Consider the following 26,707-nt stretch of genomic DNA (forward strand, 5'->3'; position numbering starts at 1 on the left):
TTAACCCTACCTAACCCTACCTAACCCTAACCCTACCTAACCCTAACCCTACCTAACCCTAACCCTACCTAACCCTGGTCCACATACTACCTAACCCTACCTAACCCTGGTCCACACACTACCTAACCCTACCTAACCCTTGTCCACATACTACCTAACCCTACCTAACCCTGGTCCACATACTACCTAACCCTAACCCTACCTAACCCTACCTGACCCTAACCCTACCTAACCCTGGTCCACATACTACCTAACCCTAACCCTACCTAACCCTGGTCCACATACTACCTAACCCTACCTAACCCTGGTCCACATACTACCTAACCCTACCTAACCCTGGTCCACATGCTAACTCACCCTGACCCTACCTAACCCTGGTCCACATACTACCTAACCCTACCTAACCCTACCTAACCCTACCTAACCCTACCTAACCCTACCTAACCCTGGTCCACACACTACCTAACCCTACCTAACCCTACCTCACCCTACCTAACCCTGGTCCACATACTACCTCACCCTACCTAACCCTGGTCCACATACTACCTAACCCTACCTAACCCTGGTCCACACACTACCTAACCCTACCTAACCCTGGTCCACATACTACCTAACCCTACCTAACCCTGGTCCACATACTACCTAACCCTAACCCTACCTAACCCTACCTGACCCTAACCCTACCTAACCCTGGTCCACATACTACCTAACCCTAACCCTACCTAACCCTGGTCCACATACTACCTAACCCTACCTAACCCTGGTCCACATACTACCTAACCCTACCTAACCCTGGTCCACATGCTAACTCACCCTGACCCTACCTAACCCTGGTCCACATACTACCTAACCCTACCTAACCCTACCTAACCCTACCTAACCCTACCTAACCCTACCTGACCCTGGTCCACACACTACCTAACCCTACCTAACCCTACCTCACCCTACCTAACCCTGGTCCACATACTACCTCACCCTACCTAACCCTGGTCCACATACTACCTAAACCTAACCCTACCTAACCCTGGTCCACATACTACCTAACCCTAACCCTACCTAACCCTGGTCCACATACTACCTAACCCTACCTAACCCTGGTCCACATACTACCTCACCCTACCTAACCCTGGTCCACACACTACCTCACCCTAACCCTGGTCCACATACTACCTAACCCTAACCCTACCTAACCCTGGTCCACATACTACCTAACCCTAACCCTGGTCCACATACTACCTCACCCTACCTAACCCTGGTCCACATACTACCTAACCCTACCTAACCCTACCTAACCCTTGTCCACACAGTACCTAACCCTAACCCTACCTAACCCTACCTAACCCTACCTCACCCTACCAACCCTGGTCCACATACTACCTAACCATACCTAACCCTGGTCCACATACTACCTCACCCTACCTAACCCTAACCCTACCTAACCCTACCTAACCCTACCTCACCCTACCTAACCGTAACCCTACCTAACCCTACCTAACCCTACCTCACCCTACCTAACCCTGGTCCACACACTACCTAACCCTACCTAACCCTGGTCCACACACTACCTAACCCTACCTAACCCTACCTAACCCTGGTCCACATACTACCTCACCCTACCTAACCCTGGTCCACATACTACCTAACCCTCCCTAACCCTGGTCCACATACTACCTAACCCTACCTAACCCTACCTAACCCTGACCCTACCTAACCCTGGTCCACATACTACCTAACCCTACCTAACCCTGGTCCACATACTACCTAACCCTACCTAACCCTACCTAACCCTACCTAACCCTACCTAACCCTGGTCCACATACTACCTCACCCTCACCCTACCTAACCCTGGTCCACACACTACCTCACCAAACCCTACCTAACCCTAACCCTCACCCTACCTAACCCTACCAAACCCTGGTCCACATACTACCTAACCCTACCTAACCCTGGTCCACACACTACCTAACCCTAACCCTAACCCTACCTAACCCTGGTCCACATACTACCTCACCCTACCTAACCCTGGTCCACACACTACCTAACCCTAACCCTACCTAACCCTACCTAACCCTGGTCCACATACTACCTAACCCTACCTAACCCTGGTCCACATACCACCTCACCCTACCTAACCCTGGTCCACATACTACCTAACCCTACCTAACCCTGGTCCACACACTACCTAACCCTAACCCTACCTAACCCTGGTCCACATACTACCTCACCCTACCTAACCCTAATCCTACCTAACCCTGGTCCACATACTACCTCACCCTACCTAACCCTGGTCCACATACTACCTAACCCTACCTAACCCTACTTAACCCTGGTCCACACACTACCTAACCCTAACCCTACCTAACCCTACCTAACCCTGGTCCACATACTACCTAACCCTACCTAACCCTGGTACACATACTACCTCACCCTAACCCTACCTAACCCTGGTCCACATACTACCTAACCCTACCTAACCCTGGTCCACATACTACCTAACCCTAACCCTACCTAACCCTGGTCCACATACTACCTAACCCTACCTAACCCTGGTCCACATACTACCTCACCCTACCTAACCCTAACCCTACCTAAACCTAACCCTAACCCTAACCCTACCTAACCCTAACCCTACCTAACCCTACCTAACCCTAACCCTAATCCTACCTAACCCTAACCCTACCTTACCCTGGTCCACATACTACCTCACCCTACCTAACCCTGGTCCACATACTACCTAACCCTAACCCTACCAAACCCTCATCCTACCTCACCCCAACCTAACCCTGGTCCACCTAACCCTGGTCCACACACTACCTAAACCTGGTCCACATACTACCTCACCCTACCACTACCACTACCACTACCACACACTAACACTACCACACACTAGCACTAACACTACCACACACTACCTAACCCTACCTAACCCTGGACCACATACTACCTAACCCTACCACTACCACTACCACTACCACACAGTAACACTACCACACACTAGCACTACCACTACCACACACAGCACTAGCACTACCACACACTAGCACTACCAATACCACACACTAACACTAACACTACCACACACTAGCACTAACACTACCACACACGAACACTACCACTACCAATACCACACACGAACACTACCACTACCAATACCACACACTGCCACTACCACACACTAGCACTACCACTTCCACACACTAACACTACCACTAACACTACCACTACCACACACTACCACTACCACTACCACACACTACCACTACCACACACTACCACTACCACTACCACACATGAGCACTACCACACACTAGCACCACCACTACCACACACTAACACTACCACTACCACACACTAACACTACCACACACTAACACTACCACTACCACACACTAACACTATCACTACCACACACTAGCACTACCACACACTACCACTACCACACATTAACACTACCACTACCACACACTAACACTACCACACACTAGCACTAACACTACCACACACTAACTCTAACACTACCACACACTACCACTAACACTACCACACACTAGCACTACCAATACCACACACGAACACTACCACTACCAATACCACACACGAACACTACCACTACCAATACCACACACTAGCACTAACACTACCACACACTAGCACTAACACTACCACACACTAACACTAACACTACCACACACTACCACTTCCACTACCACACACTAGCACTACCAATACCACACACGGACACTACCACTACCACACACTAACACTACCACTACCACACACTAGCACTACCAATACCACACACGAACACTACCACTACCACACACTAATACTACCACTTCCACTACCACACACTAGCACTACCAATACCACACACGAACACTACCACTACCACACACTAACACTACCACTACCACTACCACACACTAGCACTACCAATACCACACACGAACACTACCATTACCACACACGAACACTACCACTACCACACACTAGCACTACCACTAACACTACCACACACTAGCACTACCAATACCACACACAAACACTACCACTAGCACTACCACACACGAGCATTACCACACACGAGCATTACCACACACTAGCACTAGCACTACCAATACCACACACTAACACTACCACTTCCACTACCACACACTACCACTACCACACACTAACACTACCACTACCACACACTAACACTACCACTACCACACACTAGCACTACCAATACCACACACTAACCCTACCACACACTAGCACTACCAATACCACACACTAGCACTACCACTACCACACACTAACACTACCACACACTAGCACTACCACTACCACACACTAACACTACCACACACTAGCACTACCACTACCACACAGTAGCACTACCAATACCACACACGAACACTACCACTACCACACACGAGCACTACCACATACTAGCACTACCAATACCACACACTGCCACTACCACACACTAGCACTACCACTTCCACACACTAACACTACCACTAACACTACCACACACTACCACTACCACACACTAACACTGCCACACACTAACACTACCACTACCACACACTACCACTACCACACACTAGCACTACCACTACCACACACTACCACTACCACACACTAGCACTACCACACACTAGCACTACCATTAACACACACGAATACTACCACTACCACACACTAGCACTACCACTACCACACACTGCCACTACCACACACGAGCACTACCACTACCACGCACGAACACTACCACACACTAGCACTACCACTACCACACACGAGCACTACCACTACCACGCACGAACACTACCACACACTAGCACTACCACTACCACACACTACCACTACTACACACTACCACTACTACACACTAACACTATCACACACTAGCAATACCACACACGAGCACTACCACTCTTCCTGGGGTTTATTATGGACCCCCATTAGTTTGTGCTAAGGCAGCAGCTACTCTTCCTGAAGTTTATTATGGATCCCATTACTTCCTGCCAAGGCAGTAGCTACTCTTCCTGGGGTTTATTATGGATCCCCATTAGTTCCTGCCAAGGCAGTAGCTACGCTTCCTGGGGTTTATTATGGATCCCATTAGTTCCTGCCAAGGCAGCAGCTACTCTTCCCGGGGTTTATTATGATCCCCATTAGTTCCTACCAAGACAGCAGCTACTCTTCCTAGGGTTTATTATGGATCTCCATTAGTTCCTGCCAAGGCAGCAGCTACTCTTCCCGGGGTTTCTTATGGATCCCCATTAGTTCCTGCCAAGGCAGCAGCTACTCCTCCTGGGGTTTATTATGGATCCCCGTTACTTCCTGCCAAGGCAGCAGCTACTCCTCCTGGGGTTTATTATGGATCCCCGTTACTTCCTGCCAAGGCAGCAGCTACTCTGCCTGGGGTTTATTATGGATCCCCATTAGTTCCTGCCAAGACAGCAGCTACTCTTCCTGGGGTCCAGCAACATTAATTAAGGCAGTTATAAACAATTTTAAATATTACATGACATTACATTTCATAACACTTTAACTAATACATGTATTGTGTTCCCTCAAGCCACTACTCCACTTCCACATATTTACAACATCCATGTGTGTAGAGTACGTCTCATCACATCTGTGCCTGTGTGTCCCTGCAAGTCGAGCAAAACAGCAAACATTTTATCATCAATTTCTCTCAGCCAATCATCAGTCATTTGTGTAAGTGCTGTGCTTGTTGAATGTCCTTCCCTATCAGCTGAAAGTCTGTTGTCAATTTGTTTACTCTGAAATAGCATCGTATCTGGTCAAACACACATTTTTCTAAAAGTTTCCTAAGGTTTGGTAACAGTGTGATTGGTCGGCTATTTCAGCCAATAAAGGGTGATTTACTATTCTTGGGTAGCGGAATGACTTTTGCTTCCCTCCAGGCCTGAGGGCACACACCTTCTAGTAGGCTTAAGATATGCCAAATAAGAGTGGAAATATCATCCTCTATCATCCTCAGTAACTTTCCATCCAAGAAGTGAGACCGATGGCTTGTCATTGTTGATAGACAACAATACTTTTTTAAACTTCTTCCACACTCTGTATAGAATGCAACATTACAATGCTTGTCTTTCATCATTTCATCAGTTATTCTTGGATGTGTATGGTCAACGTTTGTTGCTGGCATGTCATGCCTAAGTTTGTCTTTTTTTGCACAAAATGTAATTTAAGGTGCTCCAAAGCTTTTTACTATCATTCTTTGTCATTTATCTTTGTTTCATAGTGTAGTTTCTTATTCTTTTTATTGGGTTTAGTCACATGATTTCTTCATTTGCAGTACGTTTGCCTATCTGTTGTGCAGTCAGACTTATTTGCCATTCCATTTGCCTCAACCCTCTCAACCATAACATTTTTCAGTTCCTCATTTACAGTCATTTTCTTAATGGGTGTTTATTAGTAACTGGGATAAGCAATTTCATAAATGTGTCAAGTGCAGCGTCTAGTTACTCCTCATTACACACCACAGACCAGCAAATAATCTTTACATCAACAACATAGGAATCACTACAAAACGTATTGTATGACCTCTTATATACTATATTCAGCCCAGACTTTGAAACCTGGGTTTTCCTTGATATGGCTACTATGTTGTGATCACTACATCCGATGGATGATCATGGCGTCGACAGAGAAGGTCGCCTCGCTTCTAGTCCTTAGGAAACTATGCAGTATTTTGTTTTTTGATGTATTATTTCTTACGTTGCCCAGAAAACCTGAAGTGTTATTACATTTTGGATATTAGAGTGACGTTAACTCACTACGACCAGGAATACGACTTTCCCAAAGCGGATCCTTTGTTCCAACCAACAAAATTAAATTATTCCAGAGGCTGACCCAAAACAACGTCACTGCAGAAGAGGTAGACGGAAACATGGCTCTCTGGGAAAAAAGCTGTCGGAGCCGTTACAAGAAGAAGGGCTGGGGTGTATGCTTCATGATTAACGACTCCTGGTGGAATTGTAACAACGTATAGGAACTCAAGTCCTTCTGTTCATCTGACCTAGAATTCCTCACAATCAAATGCCGACCGTATTATCTCCCAAGAGAGCCGTGTGTTTCCCCCCTCAAGGCGATACCACGACGGTCCTCACGGAACTTCACTGGACTCTATGCAAACTGGAAACCAAATATCCCGAGGCTGCATTTATTGTAGCTGGGAAAACAAGTCTACCTAAATTCTACCAGCATATTGATTGTAGCACTCGTGGGGGCAACACACTGATCACTGCTACTCTAACTTGCGCGATGCATACAAGGCCCTCCCCCGCCCTCCGTTCAGCAAATTTGTCCACGATTCCATTTTGCTTCTCCCCTCCTATAGGCAGAAAGCCAAACAGGATGTACCCGTGATAAGGATTATTCAACACTGGTCTGACCAATCGGAATCCACGCTTCAAGATTGTTTTGATCACGTGGATCACGCCTCAGAGAATAATATGGATGTATACGCTGATTCGGTCAGTTTATAAGGAGATGATGTACCCACTGTGACTATTAAAACCTACCCTAACCAGAAACCGTGGATAGATGGCAGCATTCGCGCAAAACTGAAAGCGTGAACCACCGCATTTAACCATGGCAAGGTGACTGGGAATATGGCCGAATACAAACAGTGTAGTTATTCCCTCCGCAAGGCAATAAAATAAACTACATATCAGTATAGGGACAAAGTGGAGTTGCAATTCAACGGCTTAGACATGAGACGTATGTGGCAGGGTCTACAGACAATCACGGACTACAAAAAGAAAATCAGTCATGTAACGGACACCTTCTTTGCCCGCTTTGAGGATAATGCAGTGCTACTGACGCGGCCGCTACCAAGGACGGTGTGCTCTGCTTCTCCGTGACCGACGTGAGTAAGACATTTAAACGTGTTAACCCTCGCAGACTGCCAGCCTAGATGGCATCTCTAGCTGCGTCCTCAGAGCATGCACAGACCAGCTGGCTGGTGTGCTTACGGACACATTCAATCGCTCCCTATCCCAGTCTGCTGTCCCCACATGTTTCAAGATGGCCACCATTGTTCCTGTACCCAAGAAGGCAAAGGTAACTGAACTGAATGACTATTGCCCCATAGCACTCACTTCTGTCATCATGAAGTGCTTTAAGAGACTAGTCAAGGATCATATCACCTGCACCTTACCTGCCACCCTAGACCCACTGCAATTTGCATACCGTCCCAATAGGTTCACAGACGATGCAATCGCCATCACACTGCACACTGCCCTATCCCATTTGCACAAGAGGAATACCTATGTAAGAATGCTGTTCATTGACTACAGTTCAGCATTCAATACCATAGTACCCTCCAAGCTCATCATTAAGCTTAGGTCTCAACCCCACACTGTGCGATTGGGTCCTGGACTTCCTGACGGGCCGCCCCCAGGTGGTGAGGGTAGGAAACAACATCTCCACATCGCTTATCCTCAACACAGGGGCCCCACAAGGGTGCGTGCTCAGCCCCCTCCTGTACTCCCTATTCACCCACGACTGCGTGGCCATGCACGCCTCCAACTCAATCATCAAGTTTGCAAATGACACAACAGCTTGATCACCAACAACGACGAGACAGCCTATAGGGAGGAGGTGAGGGCACTCGGAGTGTGGTCAGGAAAATAACCTCACACTCAACGTCAACAAAACAAAGGAGAAGATCGTGGACTTCAGGACACAGCAGAGGGAGCACCCCCCTATCCACATCGACGGGACAGTAGTGGAGAGGGTGGAAAGTTTTAAGTTCTTTGGCGTACACATCACGGACAAACTGAAATGGTCCACCAACACAGCAACTATCTGTAAATGATGTCTGAGTGTTGGAGTGTTCCCTGGCTATCTGTAATGATATCTGAGTGTTGGAGTGTTCCCCTGGCTATCTGTAATGATGTCTGAGTGTTGGAGTGTTCCCCTGGCTATCTGTAATGATGTCTGAGTGTTGGAGTGCCCCTGGCTATCTGTAATGTTGTCTGAGTGTTGGAGTGTGCCCCTGGCTATCTGTAATGATGTCTGAGTGTTGGAGTGTTCCCCTGGCTATCTGTAATGATGTCTGAGTGTTGGAGTGTGGCCCTGGTTATCTGTAATGATGTCTGAGTGTTGGAGTGTGGCCCTGGCTATCTGTAATGATGTCTGAGTGTTGGAGTGTTCCCCTGGTTATCTGTAATGATGTCTGAGTGTTGGAGTGTGGCCCTGGCTATCTGTAATGATGTCTGAGTGTTGGAGTGTGAACCTGGCTATCTGTAATGATGTCTGAGTGTTGGAGTGTTCCTCTTGCTATCTGTAATGATGTCTGAGTGTTGGAGTGTTCCCCTGGCTATCTGTAATGATGTCTGAGTGTTGGAGTGTTCCCCTGGCTATCTGTAATGATATCTGAGTGTTGGAGTGTTCCCCTGGCTATCTGTAATGATGTCTGAGTGTTGGAGTGTTCTCCTGGCTATCTGTAATGATGTCTGAGTGTTGGAGTGTTCCCCTGGCTATCTGTAATGATGTCTGAGTGTTGGAGTGTTCCCCCTGGCTATCTGTAATGATGTCTGAGTGTTGGAGTGTTCCCCTGGCTAACTGTAATGGTATCTGAGTGTTGGAGTGTGGCCCTGGCTATCTGTAATGATGTCTGAGTGTTGGAGTGTTCCCCTGTCTATCTGTAATGATGTCTGAGTGTTGGAGTGTGGCCCTGGCTATCTGTAATGATGTCTGAGTGTTGGAGTGTTCCCCTGGCTATCTGTAATGATGTCTGAGTGTTGGAGTGCCCCTGGCTATCTGTAATGATGTATGAGTGTTGGAGTGTTCCCCCTGGCTAACTGTAATGATGTCTGAGTGTTGGAGTGTTCCCCTGGCTATCTGTAATGATGTCTGAGTGTTGCAGTGTTCCCCTGGCTATCTGTAATGATGTTGGAGTGTTGGAGTGTGGCCCTGGCTATCTGTAATGATGTCTGAGTGTTGGAGTGTGGCCCTGGCTATCTGTAATGATGTCTGAGTGTTGGAGTGTACCCCTGGCTATCTGTAATGATGTCTGAGTGTTGGAGTGTTCTACTGGCTATCTGTAATGATGTCTGAGTGTTGGAGTGCCCCCGGCTATCTGTAATGATGTCTGAGTGTTGGAGTGTGCCCCTGGCTTTCTGTAATGGTGTCTGAATGTTGGTGTGTACCCCTGGCTATCTGTAATGATGTCTGAGTGTTGGAGTGTGCCCCTGGCTATCTGTAATGATGTCTGAGTGTTGGAGTGTTCCCCTGGCTATCTGTAATGATATCTGAGTGTTGGAGTGTTCCCCTGGCTATCTGTAATGATGTCTGAGTGTTGTAGTGTTCCCCTGGCTATCTGTAATGATGTCTGAGTGTTGGAGTGTGGCCCTGGCTATCTGTAATGATGTCTGAGTGTTGGAGTGTTCCCCTGGCTATCTGTAATGATGTCTGAGTGTTGGAGTGTTCCCCTGGCTATCTGTAATGATGTCTGAGTGTTGGAGTGTTCCCCTGGCTATCTGTAATGATGTCTGAGTGTTGGAGTGTTCCCCTGGCTATCTGTAATGATGTCTGAGTGTTGGAGTGTTCCCCTGGCTATCTGTAATGATGTCTGAGTGTTGTAGTGTTCCCCTGGCTATCTGTAATGATGTCTGAGTGTTGGAGTGTGCCCCTGGCTATCTGTAATGGTGTCTGAGTGTTGGAGTGTGCCCCTGGCTATCTGTAATGGTGTCTGAGTGTTGGTGTGTACCCCTGGCTATCTGTAATGATGTCTGAGTGTTGGAGTGTGGCCCTGGCTATCTGTAATGATGTCTGAGTGTTGGAGTGTTCCCCTGGCTATCTGTAATGATGTCTGAGTGTTGGAGTGTTCCCCTGGCTATCTGTAATGATGTCTGAGTGTTGGAGTGTTCCCCTGGCTATCTGTAATGATGTCTGAGTGTTGGAGTGTTCCCCTGGCTATCTGTAATGATGTCTGAGTGTTGGAGTGTTCCCCTGGCTATCTGTAATGATGTCTGAGTGTTGGAGTGTTCCCCTGGCTATCTGTAATGATGTCTGAGTTTTGGAGTGTGGCCCTGGCTATCTGTAATGAAGTCTGAGTGTTGGAGTGTGGCCCTGGCTATCTGTAATGATGTCTGAGTGTTGGAGTGTTCCCCTGGTTATCTGTAATGATGTCTAAGTGTTGGAGTGTGGCCCTGGCTATCTGTAATGATGTCTGAGTGTTGGAGTGTGGCCCTGGCTATCTGTAATGATGTCTGAGTGTTGGAGTGTTCCCCTGGCTATCTGTAATGATGTCTGAGTGTTGGAGTGTTCCCCTGGCTATCTGTAATGATGTCTGAGTAATGGAGTGTTCCCTTGGCTATCTGTAATGATGTCTGAGTGTTGCAGTGTACCCCTGGCTATCTGTAATGATGTTGGAGTGTTGGAGTGTGGCCCTGGCTATCTGTAATGATGTCTGAGTGTTGGAGTGTGGCCCTGGCTATCTGAAATGATGTCTGAGTGTTGGAGTGTGGCCCTGGCTATCTGTAATGATGTCTGAGTGTTGGAGTGTTCCCCTGGCTATCTGTAATAATGTCTGAGTGTTGGAGTGTTCCCCTGGCTATCTGTAATGATGTGTGAGTGTTGGTGTGTACCTCTGGCTATCTGTAATGATGTGTGAGTGTTGGTTTGTACCCCTGGCTATCTGTAATGATTTCTGAGTGTTGGAGTGTTCCCCTGGCTATCTGTAATGATGTATGAGTTTAGAGTGTTCCCCTGGCTATCTGTAATGATGTCTGAGTGTTGGAGTGTTCCCCTGGCTATCTGTAAATAATGTCTGAGTGTTGGAGTGTTCCCCTGGCTATCTGTAATGATGTCTGAGTATTGGAGTGTTCCCCTGGCTATCTGTAATGATGTCTGAGTGTTGGAGTGTTCCCCTGGCTATCTGTAATGATGTCTGAGTGTTGGAGTGTTCCCCTGGCTATCTGTAATGATGTCTGAGTGTTGGAGTGTTCCCCTGGCTATCTGTAATGATGTCTGAGTATTGGAGTGTTCCCCTGGCTATCTGTAATGATGTCTGAGTGTTGGAGTGTTCCCCTGGCTATCTGTAATGATGTCTGAGTGTTGGAGTGTTCCCCTGGCTATCTGTAATAATGTCTGAGTGTTGGAGTGTTCCCCTGGCTATCTGTAATGATGTCTGAGTGTTGGAGTGTTCCCCTGGCTATCTGTAATAATGTCTGAGTGTTGGAGTGTTCCCCTGGCTATCTGTAATGATGTGTGAGTGTTGTTGTGTACCTCTGGCTATCTGTAATGATATGTGAGTGTTGGTGTGTACCCCTGGCTATCTGTAATGATTTCTGAGTGTTGGAGTGTTCCCCTGGCTATCTGTAATGATGTCTGAGTATTGGAGTGTTCCCCTGGCTATCTGTAATGATGTCTGAGTGTTGGAGTGTTCCCCTGGCTATCTGTAATGATGTCTGAGTGTTGGAGTGTGGCCCTGGCTATCTGTAATGATGTCTGAGTGTCGGAGTGTTCCCCTGGCTATCTGTAATGATGTCTGAGTGTTGCAGTGTTCCCCTGGCTATCTGTAATGATGTTGGAGTGTTGGAGTGTGGCCCTGGCTATCTGTAATGATGTCTGAGTGTTGGAGTGTGGCCCTGGCTATCTGTAATGATGTCTGAGTGTTGGAGTGTACCCCTGGCTATCTGTAATGATGTCTGAGTGTTGGAGTGTTCCCCTGGCTATCTGTAATGATGTCTGAGTGTTGGAGTGTTCCCCTGGCTATCTGTAATGATGTCTGAGTGTTGGAGTGTTCCCCTGGCTATCTGTAATGATGTCTGAGTGTTGTAGTGTTCCCCTGGCTATCTGTAATGATGTCTGAGTGTTGGAGTGTGCCCCTGGCTATCTGTAATGGTGTCTGAGTGTTGGAGTGTGCCCCTGGCTATCTGTAATGGTGTCTGAGTGTTGGTGTGTACCCCTGGCTATCTGTAATGATGTCTGAGTGTTGGAGTGTGGCCCTGGCTATCTGTAATGATGTCTGAGTGTTGGAGTGTTCCCCTGGCTATCTGTAATGGTGTCTGAGTGTTGGAGTGTTCCCCTGGCTATCTGTAATGATGTCTGAGTGTTGGAGTGTTCCCCTGGCTATCTGTAATGATGTCTGAGTGTTGGAGTGTTCCCCTGGCTATCTGTAATGATGTCTGAGTGTTGGAGTGTTCCCCTGGCTATCTGTAATGATGTCTGAGTGTTGGAGTGTTCCCCTGGCTATCTGTAATGATGTCTGAGTTTTGGAGTGTGGCCCTGGCTATCTGTAATGAAGTCTGAGTGTTGGAGTGTGGCCCTGGCTATCTGTAATGATGTCTGAGTGTTGGAGTGTTCCCCTGGTTATCTGTAATGATGTCTAAGTGTTGGAGTGTGGCCCTGGCTATCTGTAATGATGTCTGAGTGTTGGAGTGTGGCCCTGGCTATCTGTAATGATGTCTGAGTGTTGGAGTGTTCCCCTGGCTATCTGTAATGATGTCTGAGTGCTGGAGTGTTCCCCTGGCTATCTGTAATGATGTCTGAGTAATGGAGTGTTCCCTTGGCTATCTGTAATGATGTCTGAGTGTTGCAGTGTACCCCTGGCTATCTGTAATGATGTTGGAGTGTTGGAGTGTGGCCCTGGCTATCTGTAATGATGTCTGAGTGTTGGAGTGTGGCCCTGGCTATCTGAAATGATGTCTGAGTGTTGGAGTGTGGCCCTGGCTATCTGTAATGATGACTGAGTGTTGGAGTGTTCCCCTGGCTATCTGTAATAATGTCTGAGTGTTGGAGTGTTCCCCTGGCTATCTGTAATGATGTGTGAGTGTTGGTGTGTACCTCTGGCTATCTGTAATGATGTGTGAGTGTTGGTTTGTACCCCTGGCTATCTGTAATGATTTCTGAGTGTTGGAGTGTTCCCCTGGCTATCTGTAATGATGTATGAGTTTAGAGTGTTCCCCTGGCTATCTGTAATGATGTCTGAGTGTTGGAGTGTTCCCCTGGCTATCTGTAAATAATGTCTGAGTGTTGGAGTGTTCCCCTGGCTATCTGTAATGATGTCTGAGTATTGGAGTGTTCCCCTGGCTATCTGTAATGATGTCTGAGTGTTGGAGTGTTCCCCTGGCTATCTGTAATGATGTCTGAGTGTTGGAGTGTTCCCCTGGCTATCTGTAATGATGTCTGAGTGTTGGAGTGTTCCCCTGGCTATCTGTAATGATGTCTGAGTATTGGAGTGTTCCCCTGGCTATCTGTAATGATGTCTGAGTGTTGGAGTGTTCCCCTGGCTATCTGTAATAATGTCTGAGTGTTGGAGTGTTCCCCTGGCTATCTGTAATGATGTCTGAGTGTTGGAGTGTTCCCCTGGCTATCTGTAATAATGTCTGAGTGTTGGAGTGTTCCCCTGGCTATCTGTAATGATGTGTGAGTGTTGTTGTGTACCTCTGGCTATCTGTAATGATGTGTGAGTGTTGGTGTGTACCCCTGGCTATCTGTAATGATTTCTGAGTGTTGGAGTGTTCCCCTGGCTATCTGTAATGATGTCTGAGTTTAGAGTGTTCCCCTGGCTATCTGTAATGATGTCTGAGTGTTGGAGTGTTCCCCTGGCTATCTGTAAATAATGTCTGAGTGTTGGAGTGTTCCCCTGGCTATCTGTAATGATTTCTGAGTATTGGAGTGTTCCCCTGGCTATCTGTAATGATGTCTGAGTGTTGGAGTGTTCCCCTGGCTATCTGTAATGATATCTGAGTGTTGGAGTGTTCCCCTGGCTATCTGTAATGATGTCTGAGTGTTGGAGTGTTCCCCTGGCTCTCTGTAATGATTTCTGAGTATTGGAGTGTTCCCCTGGCTATCTGTAATGATGTCTGAGTGTTGGAGTGTTCCCCTGGCTATCTGTAATGATATCTGAGTGTTGGAGTGTTCCCCTGGCTATCTGTAATGATGTCTGAGTGTTGGAGTGTTCCCCTGGCTATCTGTAATGATGTCTGAGTATTGGAGTGTTCCCCTGGCTATCTGTAATGATGTCTGAGTGTTGGAGTGTTCCCCTGGCTATCTGTAATGATGTCTGAGTGTTGGAGTGTTCCCCTGGCTATCTGTAATGATGTCTGAGTGTTGGAGTGTTCCCCTGGCTATCTGTAATGATGTCTGAGTGTTGGAGTGTTCCCCTGGCTATCTGTAATGATGTCTGAGTGTTGGAGTGTTCCCCTGGCTATCTGTTCTTTTAGACAATGATGCCGTCTGGTTTGCTTAATATAAGGAATTTGAAACGATTTATAGTTTTATTTTTAATTCTTAAGTATATTTTAACAATTACATTTAGTTTTATTACTTAGCTATATTTAAAACCAAGTACTTTTAGACTTTTACTCAGGTAGTATTTTACTGTATGACTTTCACTTTTACTTGAGTCATTTTCTATTAATGTATCTTTATTTTTACTCCAGACAGTTGGGTACTTTTCCCACCACTGCTGTTCTGGCAGGATCTCAAATTAACAACTGACGTTTTGTCATTGTTCTTTTTAAAGTCAGGTTCTCAGAACATTAAGAAAAATGTTCCCCAAAAACACACAAGAAAACATTAGTAACATTTGACATTTTTTATTTAAAAACATATCGATTCCATTCTCAGAATCAACAAAACCCTCTCTATCCTCTATCTTGTTAATTAAGTGTGTTAGGGTTAGGGGTTAGGCGTTAGGTTACCCTAACCCTAAAACATATAGATTCCAGTCTCAGAATCAACAAAACCCTCTCTATCCTCTATCTTGTTAAGTGTGTTAGGGGTTAGGGTTAGGGGTTAGGGGTTAGGGTTAGGGGTTAGGGTTAGGGGTTAGGGTTAGGGGTTAGGGGTTAGGGTTAGGGGTTTAGGGTTAGGGGTTAGGGTTAGGGGTTAGGGTTAGGGGTTAGGGTTAGGGGTTAGGGGTTAGGGGTTAGGGGTTAGGGTTAGGGGTAGGGGCTAGGGGTTAGGGGTTAGGGTTAGGGGTTAGGGGTGGGGGTTAGGGGTTAAGGGTTAGGGTTAGGGGTTAGGGTTAGGGTTTAGGGTTAGGGGTTAGGTGTTAGGGTTAGGGGTTAGGGTTAGGGGTTGGGGTTAGGGTTAGGGTTAGGGGTTAGGGTTAGGGTTAGGGTTTAGGGGTTAGGGGTTAGGGTTAGGGGTTAGGGTTAGGGGTTAGGGGTTAGGGGTTAGGGTTAGGGGTTAGGGGTTAGGGTTAGAGTTTAGGGGTTAGGGGTTAGGGGTTAGGGTTAGGGTTTAGGGGTTAGGGGTTAGGGTTAGGGTTTAGGGGTTAGGGGTTAGGGGTTAGGGGTTAGGTGGGTTCTGGCTTCGCCACTAATTGGCCACACCTGAGTGCTTGTTTCCTTGGGGTCTGTTTCAATAGACTAAAATGAACAGTTTATTCAGCTTTGCCAGAACAGGGAACATTTTCACTTCTGTTCTCAGAACGTTTAAAAAACGTTCCATTTCCCCGGTCAGGTTACTTATGGCTTCGTTTCTAGAACCAATTGGAAACCAAAAAAGTACGCTCCCACAACTTCCAAAGAACCAAATGTGCTAGCTGGGTGCCTCTCTCTCTCTGTATGTCTCTCTCTTCACTTTAGTACATTCTGTGTCATTGTTGATCCTTTATTATTTTACTATTATGATGAGTACTAGTACTATACTGTGTAGCAGTGTTGGCAACAGCTAATCAAATCAAATGTTATAAGTCACATGCGCCGAATACAACAGGTGTAGACTCCTGTTGATTCCTTTGTGTGTGTGTAGGGCTGTGACTGGACAGTGAGTGACCCCATGCCTCTGAGTCCGGCTGCCAACGCTAAGCATGACCCCCCTGATCATCCCCGGCAACCAGCCGCTACCAATGGCAACCAGCCAGGTTCCGCCCTTGCCAGGGACGACGGGAGGACTTCCTCCCCAGATCCTCCTGACGACGGCTCCGGAAACAGCATCGTCATCCGTATTGGCATCCCTGACCTGCAGCAGACGGTACACGCAAACACACACACACATACGAAAACTCTTACCTAAGAAATTGATTGATAAATTCACAGGTGTGTGAAGAATGGCGCCGGAGGAGATGGCTGCCGTTTTACGGGCTATTAACCAATTGTGCCACTGTGTGTTTTTGTGTTATTTGTAATCGATTGTGTTTCTGCCACCGTCTCTTATGACGGAAAGAGCTTCTGGATATCAGGACAGCGATTACTCACCTCGTACTGGACAAAGATGTTTTCTTTAATGAGTTGGACTTGAAGGGTTTACTTCAGACACCTGACAAGGCCCTCATCCTCGTCATTCGCAGGAGAAAGAGACAGGGATATCGGGGGCAGAGGTCGGGGTGTAAGGATTCGATGGCAAGTGGGTAATCTGCCTCTACCTATTAGCCTGTAAGGACAGACGCTGGGAGACGAGAAGCAAGTACAGGGAGTGAACATTTAAAAAATAACAGACAAGAAACAAAACACGGACAGCGTCTGGACATGGCGAACAAAATGACATTAATGCTGACTCGGGAAAGAAGGAAGTGACAGATATAGGGGGAGTACTTAATAACGTGATGGAGTCCAGTTGAGTCCGATGAAGCGTTGATACGTGTAACGATGGTGGCAGGTGTGCGTAATGATAAGCAGCCTGGTGACCTTGAGCGCCAGAGAGGGGGAGCATGCGTGACATAGCCAACGTACAATCATTGGATAACAAAATAGATGAGCTACGATCACAAATATCCTAGCAACAGGACATTAACTGTAATATCTTATGTTTCACCGAGTCGTGGCTGACATGAATAACATACAGCTGGCTGAAAAAACTCTAGACCATAATTCTATCCTCCTGATTCCTGCTTACAAGTAAATACTAAAGCAGGAAGCACCAGTTACTCAGTCAATAGAGAAGTGGTCAGATGACGCAGATGCTAAGCTACAGGACTGTTTTGCAGCACAGACTGGAATATGTTCCGGGATTCTTCCGATGGCATTTTCGGAGAAACCCTAGAACCACTCCAATTTGCATACCGCCCCAACAGATCCACAGATGATGCAATCTCTATTGAACTCCACACTGCCCTTTCCCACATGGACAAAATGAACACCTATGTGAGAATGCTATTCATTGACTACAGCTCAGCGTTCAACACCATAGTGCCCTCAAAGCTCATCACTAAGCTAAGGACCCTGGGACTAAACACCTCCCTCTGCAACTGGATCCTGGACTTCCTGACGGGCCGCCCCCAGGTGGTGAGGGTAGGTAACAACACATCCGCAATGCTGATCCTCAAAACGGGTGCCCCTCAGGGGTGCGTGCTCAATCCCCTCCTTTACACTCATTACTGCATGGCCAGGTACGACTCCAACACCATCATTAAGTTTGTCGATGACACAACAGGGGTAGGCCTTATCACCGACAACGATGAGACAGCCTATAGGGAGGAGGTCAGAGACCTGGCCCTGTGGTGCCAGGACAACAACCTCTCTCTCAACGTGATCAAGACAAAGGAGATGATTGTGGACTACAGGAAAAGGAGGTCCAGCACGCCCCCATTCTCATCGATGGGGCTGTAGTGGAGCAGGTTGAGAGCTTCAAGTTCCTTGGTGACCACATCATCAACAAACTATCATGTTCCAAACACACCAAGACAGTCGTGAAGAGGGCACAACAAAACCCCCTCACTAGACTGAAAAGATTTGGCATGGGTCCTCAGATCCTCAGAAGGTTCTACAGCTGCACCATCGAGAGCATCCTGCCTGTTTTATTTTATTTTTTACTTATCTATTTTCTACTTAACACTTAATTTTCTTAAAACTGCATTGTTGGTTAAGGGCATGTAAGTAAGTATTTCACTGTAAGGTCTACACCTGTTGCATTGTGTGCATGTGGCAAACCCCATGTTCTTTGTGTGTGTAGAAGTGTCTGCGGTTGGATCCCGAGGCAGCGGTGTGGAGCAGTAAGCAGCATGTGTTAGTGACTCTAACACAGAGTCTGACTGATGTTCTGAACTATGGGCTGTTCCAACCGGCCTTCAACGGACGAGCTGGGAAGTTCCTAGACGAGGAACGACTGCTGAAAGACTACCCTCTACCCCCCATCACCCCTATTCCCTATCTAGAGGTACCCTCTACCCCATCACCCCTACTCCCTATCTAGAGGTACCCTCTACCCCCCATTACCCTATTCCCTATCTAGAGGTACCCTCTACCCTCATCACCCCTATTCCCTATTTAGAGGTACCCTCTACCCCATCACCCCTATTCCCTATCTAGAGGTACCCTCTACCCCCCATTACCCTATTCCCTATCTAGAGGTACCCTCTACCCCCATCACCCCTATTCCCTATTTAGAGGTACCCTCTACCCCCATCACCCCTATTCCCTATCTAGAGGTACCCTCTACCCCCCATCACCCCTATTCCCTATTTAGAGGTACCCTCTACCCCCATCACCCCTATTCCCTATCTAGAGGTACCCTCTACCCCATCACCCCTATTCCCTATTTAGAGGTACCCTCTACCCCCCATCACCCCTATTCCCTATTTAGAGGTACCCTCTACCCCCCATCACCCCTATTCCCTATTTAGAGGTACCCTCTACCCCCATCACCCCAATTCCCTATCTAGAGGTACCCTCTACCCCATCACCCTATTCCCTATCTAGAGGTACCCTCTACCCCCCATCACCCCTATTCCCTATTTAGAGGTACCCTCTACCCCCATCACCCCTATTCCCTATCTAGAGGTACCCTCTACCCCATCACCCTATTCCCTATTTAGAGGTACCCTCTACCCCCCATCACCCCTATTCCCTATCTAGAGGTACCCTCTACCCCCATCACCCCTATTCCCTATCTAGAGGTACCCTCTACCCCATCACCCCTATTCCCTATCTAGAGGTACCCTCTACCCCCCATTACCCTATTCCCTATCTAGAGGTACCCTCTACCCCCCATCACCCCTATTCCCTATCTAGAGGTACCCTCTACCCCATCACCCTATTCCCTATCTAGAGGTACCCTCTACCCCATCACCCTATTCCCTATCTAGAGGTACCCTCTACCCCATCACCCCTATTCCCTATCTAGAGGTACCCTCTACCCCATCACCCCTATTCCCTATCTAGAGGTACCCTCTACCCCATCACCCCTATTCCCTATTTAGAGGTACCCTCTACCCCATCACCCTATTCCTTATCTAGAGGTACCCTCTACCCCCCATTACCCTATTCCCTATCTAGAGGTACCCTCTACCCCCCATTACCCTATTCCCTATCTAGAGGTACCCTCTACCCCCCATCACCCCTATTCCCTATTTAGAGGTACCCTCTACCCCATCACCCTATTCCCTATCTAGAGGTACCCTCTACCCCCCATTACCCTATTCCCTATCTAGAGGTACCCTCTACCCCCCATTACCCTATTCCCTATCTAGAGGTACCCTCTACCCCCCATCACCCATATTCTCTATCTAGAGGTACCCTCTACCCCATCACCCTATTCCCTATTTAGAGGTACCCTCTACCCCCCATCACCCCTATTCCATATCTAGAGGTACCCTCTACCCCATCACCCCTATTCCCTATCTAGAGGTACCCTCTACCCCCATCACCCCTATTCCATATCTAGAGGTACCCTCTACCCCATCACCCCTATTCCCTATCTAGAGGTACCCTCTACCCCCCATCACCCCTATGCCCTATCTAGAGGTACCCTCTACCCCCCATCACCCCTATTCCCTATCTAGAGGTACCCTCTACCCCCATCACCCCTATTCCCTATCTAGAGGTACCCTCTACCCCCATTACCCTATTCCCTATCTAGAGGTACCCTCTACCCCATCACCCCTATTCCCTATCTAGAGGTACCCTCTACCCCCCATCACCCCTATTCCCTATTTAGAGGTACCCTCTACCCCCCATCACCCCTATTCTCTATCTAGAGGTACCCTCTACCCCATCACCCCTATTCCCGATTAAGAGGTACCCTCTACCCCATCACCCCTATTCCCTATCTAGAGGTACCCTCTACCCCTCTACCCCATCACCCCTATTCCCTATCTAGAGGTACCCTCTACCCCATCACCCCTATTCCCTACCTCTACCCCATCACCCCTATTCCATATCTAGAGGTACCCTCTACCCCCCATCACCCCTATTCCCTATCTAGAGGTACCCTCTACCCCATCACCCCTATTCCCTATCTAGAGGTACCCTCTACCCCCCATCACCCCTATTCCCTACCTAGAGGTACCCTCTACCCCCCATCACCCCTATTCCCTACCTAGAGGTACCCTCTACACCATCACCCCTATTCCCTATCTAGAGGTACCCTCTACCCCATCACCCCTATTCCCTATCTAGAGGTACCCTCTACCCCCATCACCCTATACCCTATCTAGAGGTACCCTCTACCTGATCACCCTATACCCTATCTAGAGGTACCCTCTACCCCATCACCCTATACCCTATCTAGAGGTACCCTCTACCCCATCACCCTATACCCTATCTAGAGGTACCCTCTACCCCATCACCCTATACCCTATCTAGAGGTACACTCTACCCCATCACCCTAAACCCTATCTAGAGGTACCCTCTACCCCCCATCACCCCTATTCCCTATCTAGAGGTACCCTCTACCCCATCACCCCTATTCCCTACCTAGAGGTACCCTCTACCCCCCATCACCCCTATTCCCTATCTAGAGGTACCCTCTACCCCTCTACCCCATCACCCTATACCCTACCTAGAGGTACCCTCTACCCCATCACCCCTATTCCCTACCTAGAGGTACCCTCTACCCCCATCACCCCTATTCCCTATCTAGAGGTACCCTCTACCCCTCTACCCCATCACCCTATAACCTATCTAGAGGTACCCTCTACCCCATCACCCCTATTCCCTACCTAGAGGTACCCTCTACCCCATCACCCCTATTCCCTATCTAGAGGTACCCTCTACCCCATCACCCCTATTCCCTATCTAGAGGTACCCTCTACCACATCACCCTATACCCTATCCAGAGGTACCCTCTACCCCATCACCCCTATTCCCTACCTAGAGGTACCCTCTACCCCATCACCCCTATTCCCTACCTAGAGGTACCCTCTACCCCCCATCACCCCTATTCCCTATCTAGAGGTCCCCTCTACCCCATCACCCCTATTCCCTACCTAGAGGTACCCTCTACCCCATCACCCTATTCCCTACCTAGAGGTACCCTCTACCCCCCTTCACCCCTATTCCCTATCTAGAGGTACCCTCTACCCCTCTACCCCATCACCCCTATTCCCTATCTAGAGGTACCCTCTACCCCATCACCCCTATTCCCTACCTAGAGGTACCCTCTACCCCATCACCCCTATTCCGTATCTAGAGGTACCCTCTACCCCATCACCCCTATTCTCTATCTAGAGGTACCCTCTACCCCATCACCCCTATTCCCTATCTAGAGGTACCCTCTACCCCATCACCCTATACCCTATCTAGAGGTACCCTCTACCCCATCACCCCTATTCCCTACCTAGAGGTACCCTCTACCCCATCACCCCTATTCCCTACCTAGAGGTACCCTCTACCCCCCATCACCCCTATTCCCTATCTAGAGGTACCCTCTACCCCCATCACCCCTATTCCCTATCTAGAGGTACCCTCTACCCCATCACCCCTATTCCCTATCTAGAGGTACCCTCTACCCCATCACCCCTATTCCCTATCTAGAGGTACCCTCTACCCCATCACCCCTATTCCCTACCTAGAGGTACCCTCTACCCCCCATCATCCCTATTCTCTATCTAGAGGTACCCTCTACCACATCACCCCTATTCTCTATCTAGAGGTACCCTCTACCCCATCACCCCTATTCTCTATCTAGAGGTACCCTCTACCCCATCACCCCTATTCTCTATCTAGAGGTACCCTCTACCCCCCATCACGCCTATTCCCTATCTAGAGGTACCCTCTACCCCATCACCCCTATTCCCTATCTAGAGGTACCCTCTACCCCATCACCCCTATTCCCTATCTAGAGGTACCCTCTACCCCCCATCACCCCTATTCCCTATCTAGAGGTACCCTCTACCCCATCACCCCTATTCCCTACCTAGAGGTACCCTCTACCCCCCATCAACCCTATTCCCTATCTAGAGGTACCCTCTACCCCCATCACCCCTATTCCCTACCTAGAGGGACCCTCTACCCCATCACCACATCACCCTATACCCTATCTAGAGGTACCCTCTAACCCATCACCCCTATTCCCTACCTAGAGGTACCCTCTACCCCCATCACCCCTATTCCCTACCTAGAGGTACCTTCTACCCCCATCACCCCTATTCCCTATCTAGAGGTACCCTCTACCCCATCACCCTATTCCCTATCTAGAGGTACCCTCTACCCCATCACCCCTATTCCCTATTTAGAGGTACCCTCTACCCCATCACCCCTATTCCCTATCTAGAGGTACCCTCTACCCCTCTACCCCATCACCCCTATTCCCTATCTAGAGGTACCCTCTACCCCATCACCCCTATTCCCTACCTCAACCCCCATCACCCCTATTCCATATCTAGAGGTACCCTCTACCCCAATTCACCCCTATTCCCTATCTAGAGGTACCCTCTACCCCATCACCCCTATTCCCTATCTAGAGGTACCATCTACCCCCCATCACCCCTATTCCCTACCTAGAGGTACCCTCTACCCCCCATCACCCCTATTCCCTACCTAGAGGTACCCTCTACACCATCACCCCTATTCCCTATCTAGAGCTACCCTCTACCCCATCACCCCTATTCCCTATCTAGAGGTACCCTCTACCCCCATCACCCTATACCCTATCTAGAGGTACCCTCTACCTGATCACCCTATACCCTATCTAGAGGTACCCTCTACCCCATCACCCTATACCCTATCTAGAGGTACCCTCTACCCCATCACCCTATTCCCTATCTAGAGGTACCCTCTACCCCATCTCCCTATTCCCTATCTAGAGGTACCCTCTACCCCATCACCCTATACCCTATCTAGAGGTACCCTCTACCCCCCATCACCCCTATTCCCTATCTAGAGGTACCCTCTACCCCATCACCCCTATTCCCTACCTAGAGGTACCCTCTACCCTCAATCACCCCTATTCCCTATCTAGAGGTACCCTCTACCCCTCTACCCCATCACCCTATACCCTACCTAGAGGTACCCTCTACCCCATCACCCCTATTCCCTACCTAGAGGTACCCTCTACCCCCATCACCCCTATTCCCTATCTAGAGGTACCCTCTACCCCTCTACCCCATCACCCTATACCCTATCTAGAGGTACGCTCTACCCCATCACCCCTATTCCCTACCTAGAGGTACCCTCTACCCCATCACCCCTATTCCCTATCTAGAGGTACCCTCTACCCCATCACCCCTATTCCCTATCTAGAGGTACCCTCTACCCCATCACCCTATACCCTATCTAGAGGTACCCTCTACCCCATCACCCCTATTCCCTACCTAGAGGTACCCTCTACCCCATCACCCCTATTCCCTACCTAGAGGTACAATCTACCCCCCATCACCCCTATTCCCTATCTAGAGATACCCTCAACCCCATCACACCTATTCCCTACCTAGAGGTACCCTCTACCCCATCACCCCTAATCCCTACCTAGAGGTACCCTCTACCCCCCATCACCCCTATTCCCTATCTAGAGGTACCCTCTACCCCTCTACCCCATCACCCCTATTCCCTATCTAGAGGTACCCTCTACCCCATCACCCCTATTCCCTACCTAGAGGTACCCTCTACCCCATCACCCCTATTCCCTATCTAGAGGTACCCTCTACCCCCATCACCCTATACCCTATCTAGAGGTACCCTCTACCCCTCTACCCCATCACCCCTATTCCCTATCTAGAGGTACCCTCTACCCCATCACCCCTATTCCCTATCTAGAGGTACCCTCTACCCCCATCACCCTATACCCTATCTAGAGGTACCCTCTACCCCATCACCCCTATTCCCTACCTAGAGGTACCCTCTACCCCCCATCACCCCTATTCACTATCTAGAGGTACCCTCTACCCCCATCACCCCTATTCCCTATCTAGAGGTACCCTCTACCCCATCACCCCTATTCCCTATCTAGAGGTACCCTCTACCCCATCACCCCTATTCCCTATCTAGAGGTACCCTCTACCCCATCACCCCTATTCCCTACCTAGAGGTACCCTCTACCCCATCACCCCTATTCCCTATCTAGAGGTACCCTCTACCCACCATCACCCCTATTCCCTATCTAGAGGTACCCTCTACCCCCATCACCCTATTCCCTATCTAGAGGTCCCCTCTACCCCAACACCCATATTCTCTATCTAGAGGTACACTCTACCCCCATCACCCCTATTCCCTATCTAGAGGTACCCTCTACCCCCCATCACCTCTATTCCCTACCTAGAGGTACCCTCTACCCCTCTACCATATCACCCTATACCCTATCTAGAGGTACCCTCTACCCCATCACCCCTATTCCCTACCTAGAGGTACCCTCTACCCCCCATCACCCCTATTCCCTATCTAGAGGTACCCTCTACCCCCATCACCCCTATTCCCTACCTAGAGGTACCCTCTACCCCATCACTACATCACCCTATACCCTATCTAGAGGTACCCTCTACCCCATCACCCCTATTCCCTACCTAGAGGTACCCTCTACCCCCCATCACCCCTATTCCCTACCTAGAGGTACCCTCTACCCCCATCACCCCTATTCCCTATCTAGAGGTACCCTCTACCCCATCACCCTATTCCCTATCTAGAGGTACCCTCTACCCCATCACCCTATTCTCTATCTAGAGGTACCCTCTACCCCATCACCCCTATTCCCTACCTAGAGGTCCCCTCTACCCCCCATCACCCCTATTCCCTATCTAGAGGTACCCTCTACCCCATCACCCCTATTCCCTACCTAGAGGTACCCTCTATCCCATCACCCCTATTCCCTACATAGAGGTACACTCTACCCCCCATCACCCCTATTCCCTATCTAGAGGTACACTCTACCCCATCACCCCTATTCTCTATCTAGAGGTACCCTCTACCCCATCACCCCTATTCTCCATCTAGAGGTCCCCTCTACCCCCCATCACCCCTATTCCCTATCTAGAGGTACCCTCTACCCCATCACCCCTATTCCCTATCTAGAGGTACCCTCTACCCCATCACCCCTATTCCCTATCTAGAGGTACCCTCTACCCCATCACCCCTATTCCCTATCTTGAGGTACCCTCTACCCCATCACCCCTATTCCCTACCTAGAGGTACCCTCTACCCCATCACCCCTATTCCCTATCTAGAGGTACCCTCTACCCCCCATCACCCATATTCCCTATCTAGAGGTACCCTCTACCCCCATCACCCTATTCCCTATCTAGAGGTCCCCTCTACCCCATCACCCCTATTCTCTATCTAGAGGTACCCTCTACCCCCCATCACCCCTATTCCCTATCTAGAGGTACCCTCTACCCCCCATCACCTCTATTCCCTACCTAGAGGTACCCTCTACCCCTCTACCACATCACCCTATACCCTATCTAGAGGTACCCTCTACCCCATCACCCCTATTCCCTACCTAGAGGTACCCTCTACCCCCCATCACCCCTATTCCCTATCTAGAGGTACCCTCTACCCCTCTACCCCATCACCCCTATTCCCTATCTAGAGGTACCCTCTACCCCATCACCCCTATTCCCTACCTAGAGGTA

The 26,707-nt window shown here is 48.8% G+C and overlaps 1 protein-coding gene across 6 annotated transcripts in view; it reads left to right on the plus strand.

Annotated features, from left to right (window-relative positions):
- LOC129845782 (SH3 and multiple ankyrin repeat domains protein 3-like) overlaps positions 1-26,707 on the plus strand; it is a 149,588-nt gene that overhangs the window by 26,304 nt on the left and 96,577 nt on the right. For 4 of the 6 annotated variants that reach the window (XM_055913695.1, XM_055913694.1, XM_055913696.1 and 1 more), the window contains exons 2-3: positions 16,741-16,962; positions 18,880-19,083. In XM_055913695.1, the coding sequence (XP_055769670.1) occupies positions 16,741-16,962; positions 18,880-19,083 (426 nt within the window). Of the gene's footprint in view, positions 1-16,740; positions 16,963-18,879; positions 19,084-20,806; positions 20,865-23,256; positions 23,383-26,707 lie in introns of those variants that run through there. The other 2 variants (XM_055913698.1, XM_055913699.1) reach the window with 2 other exon arrangements.

Source organism: Salvelinus fontinalis, unplaced genomic scaffold (genome assembly GCF_029448725.1).
Source record: "Salvelinus fontinalis isolate EN_2023a unplaced genomic scaffold, ASM2944872v1 scaffold_0366, whole genome shotgun sequence".
NCBI classification, from domain to species: Eukaryota; Metazoa; Chordata; class Actinopteri; order Salmoniformes; family Salmonidae; genus Salvelinus; species Salvelinus fontinalis.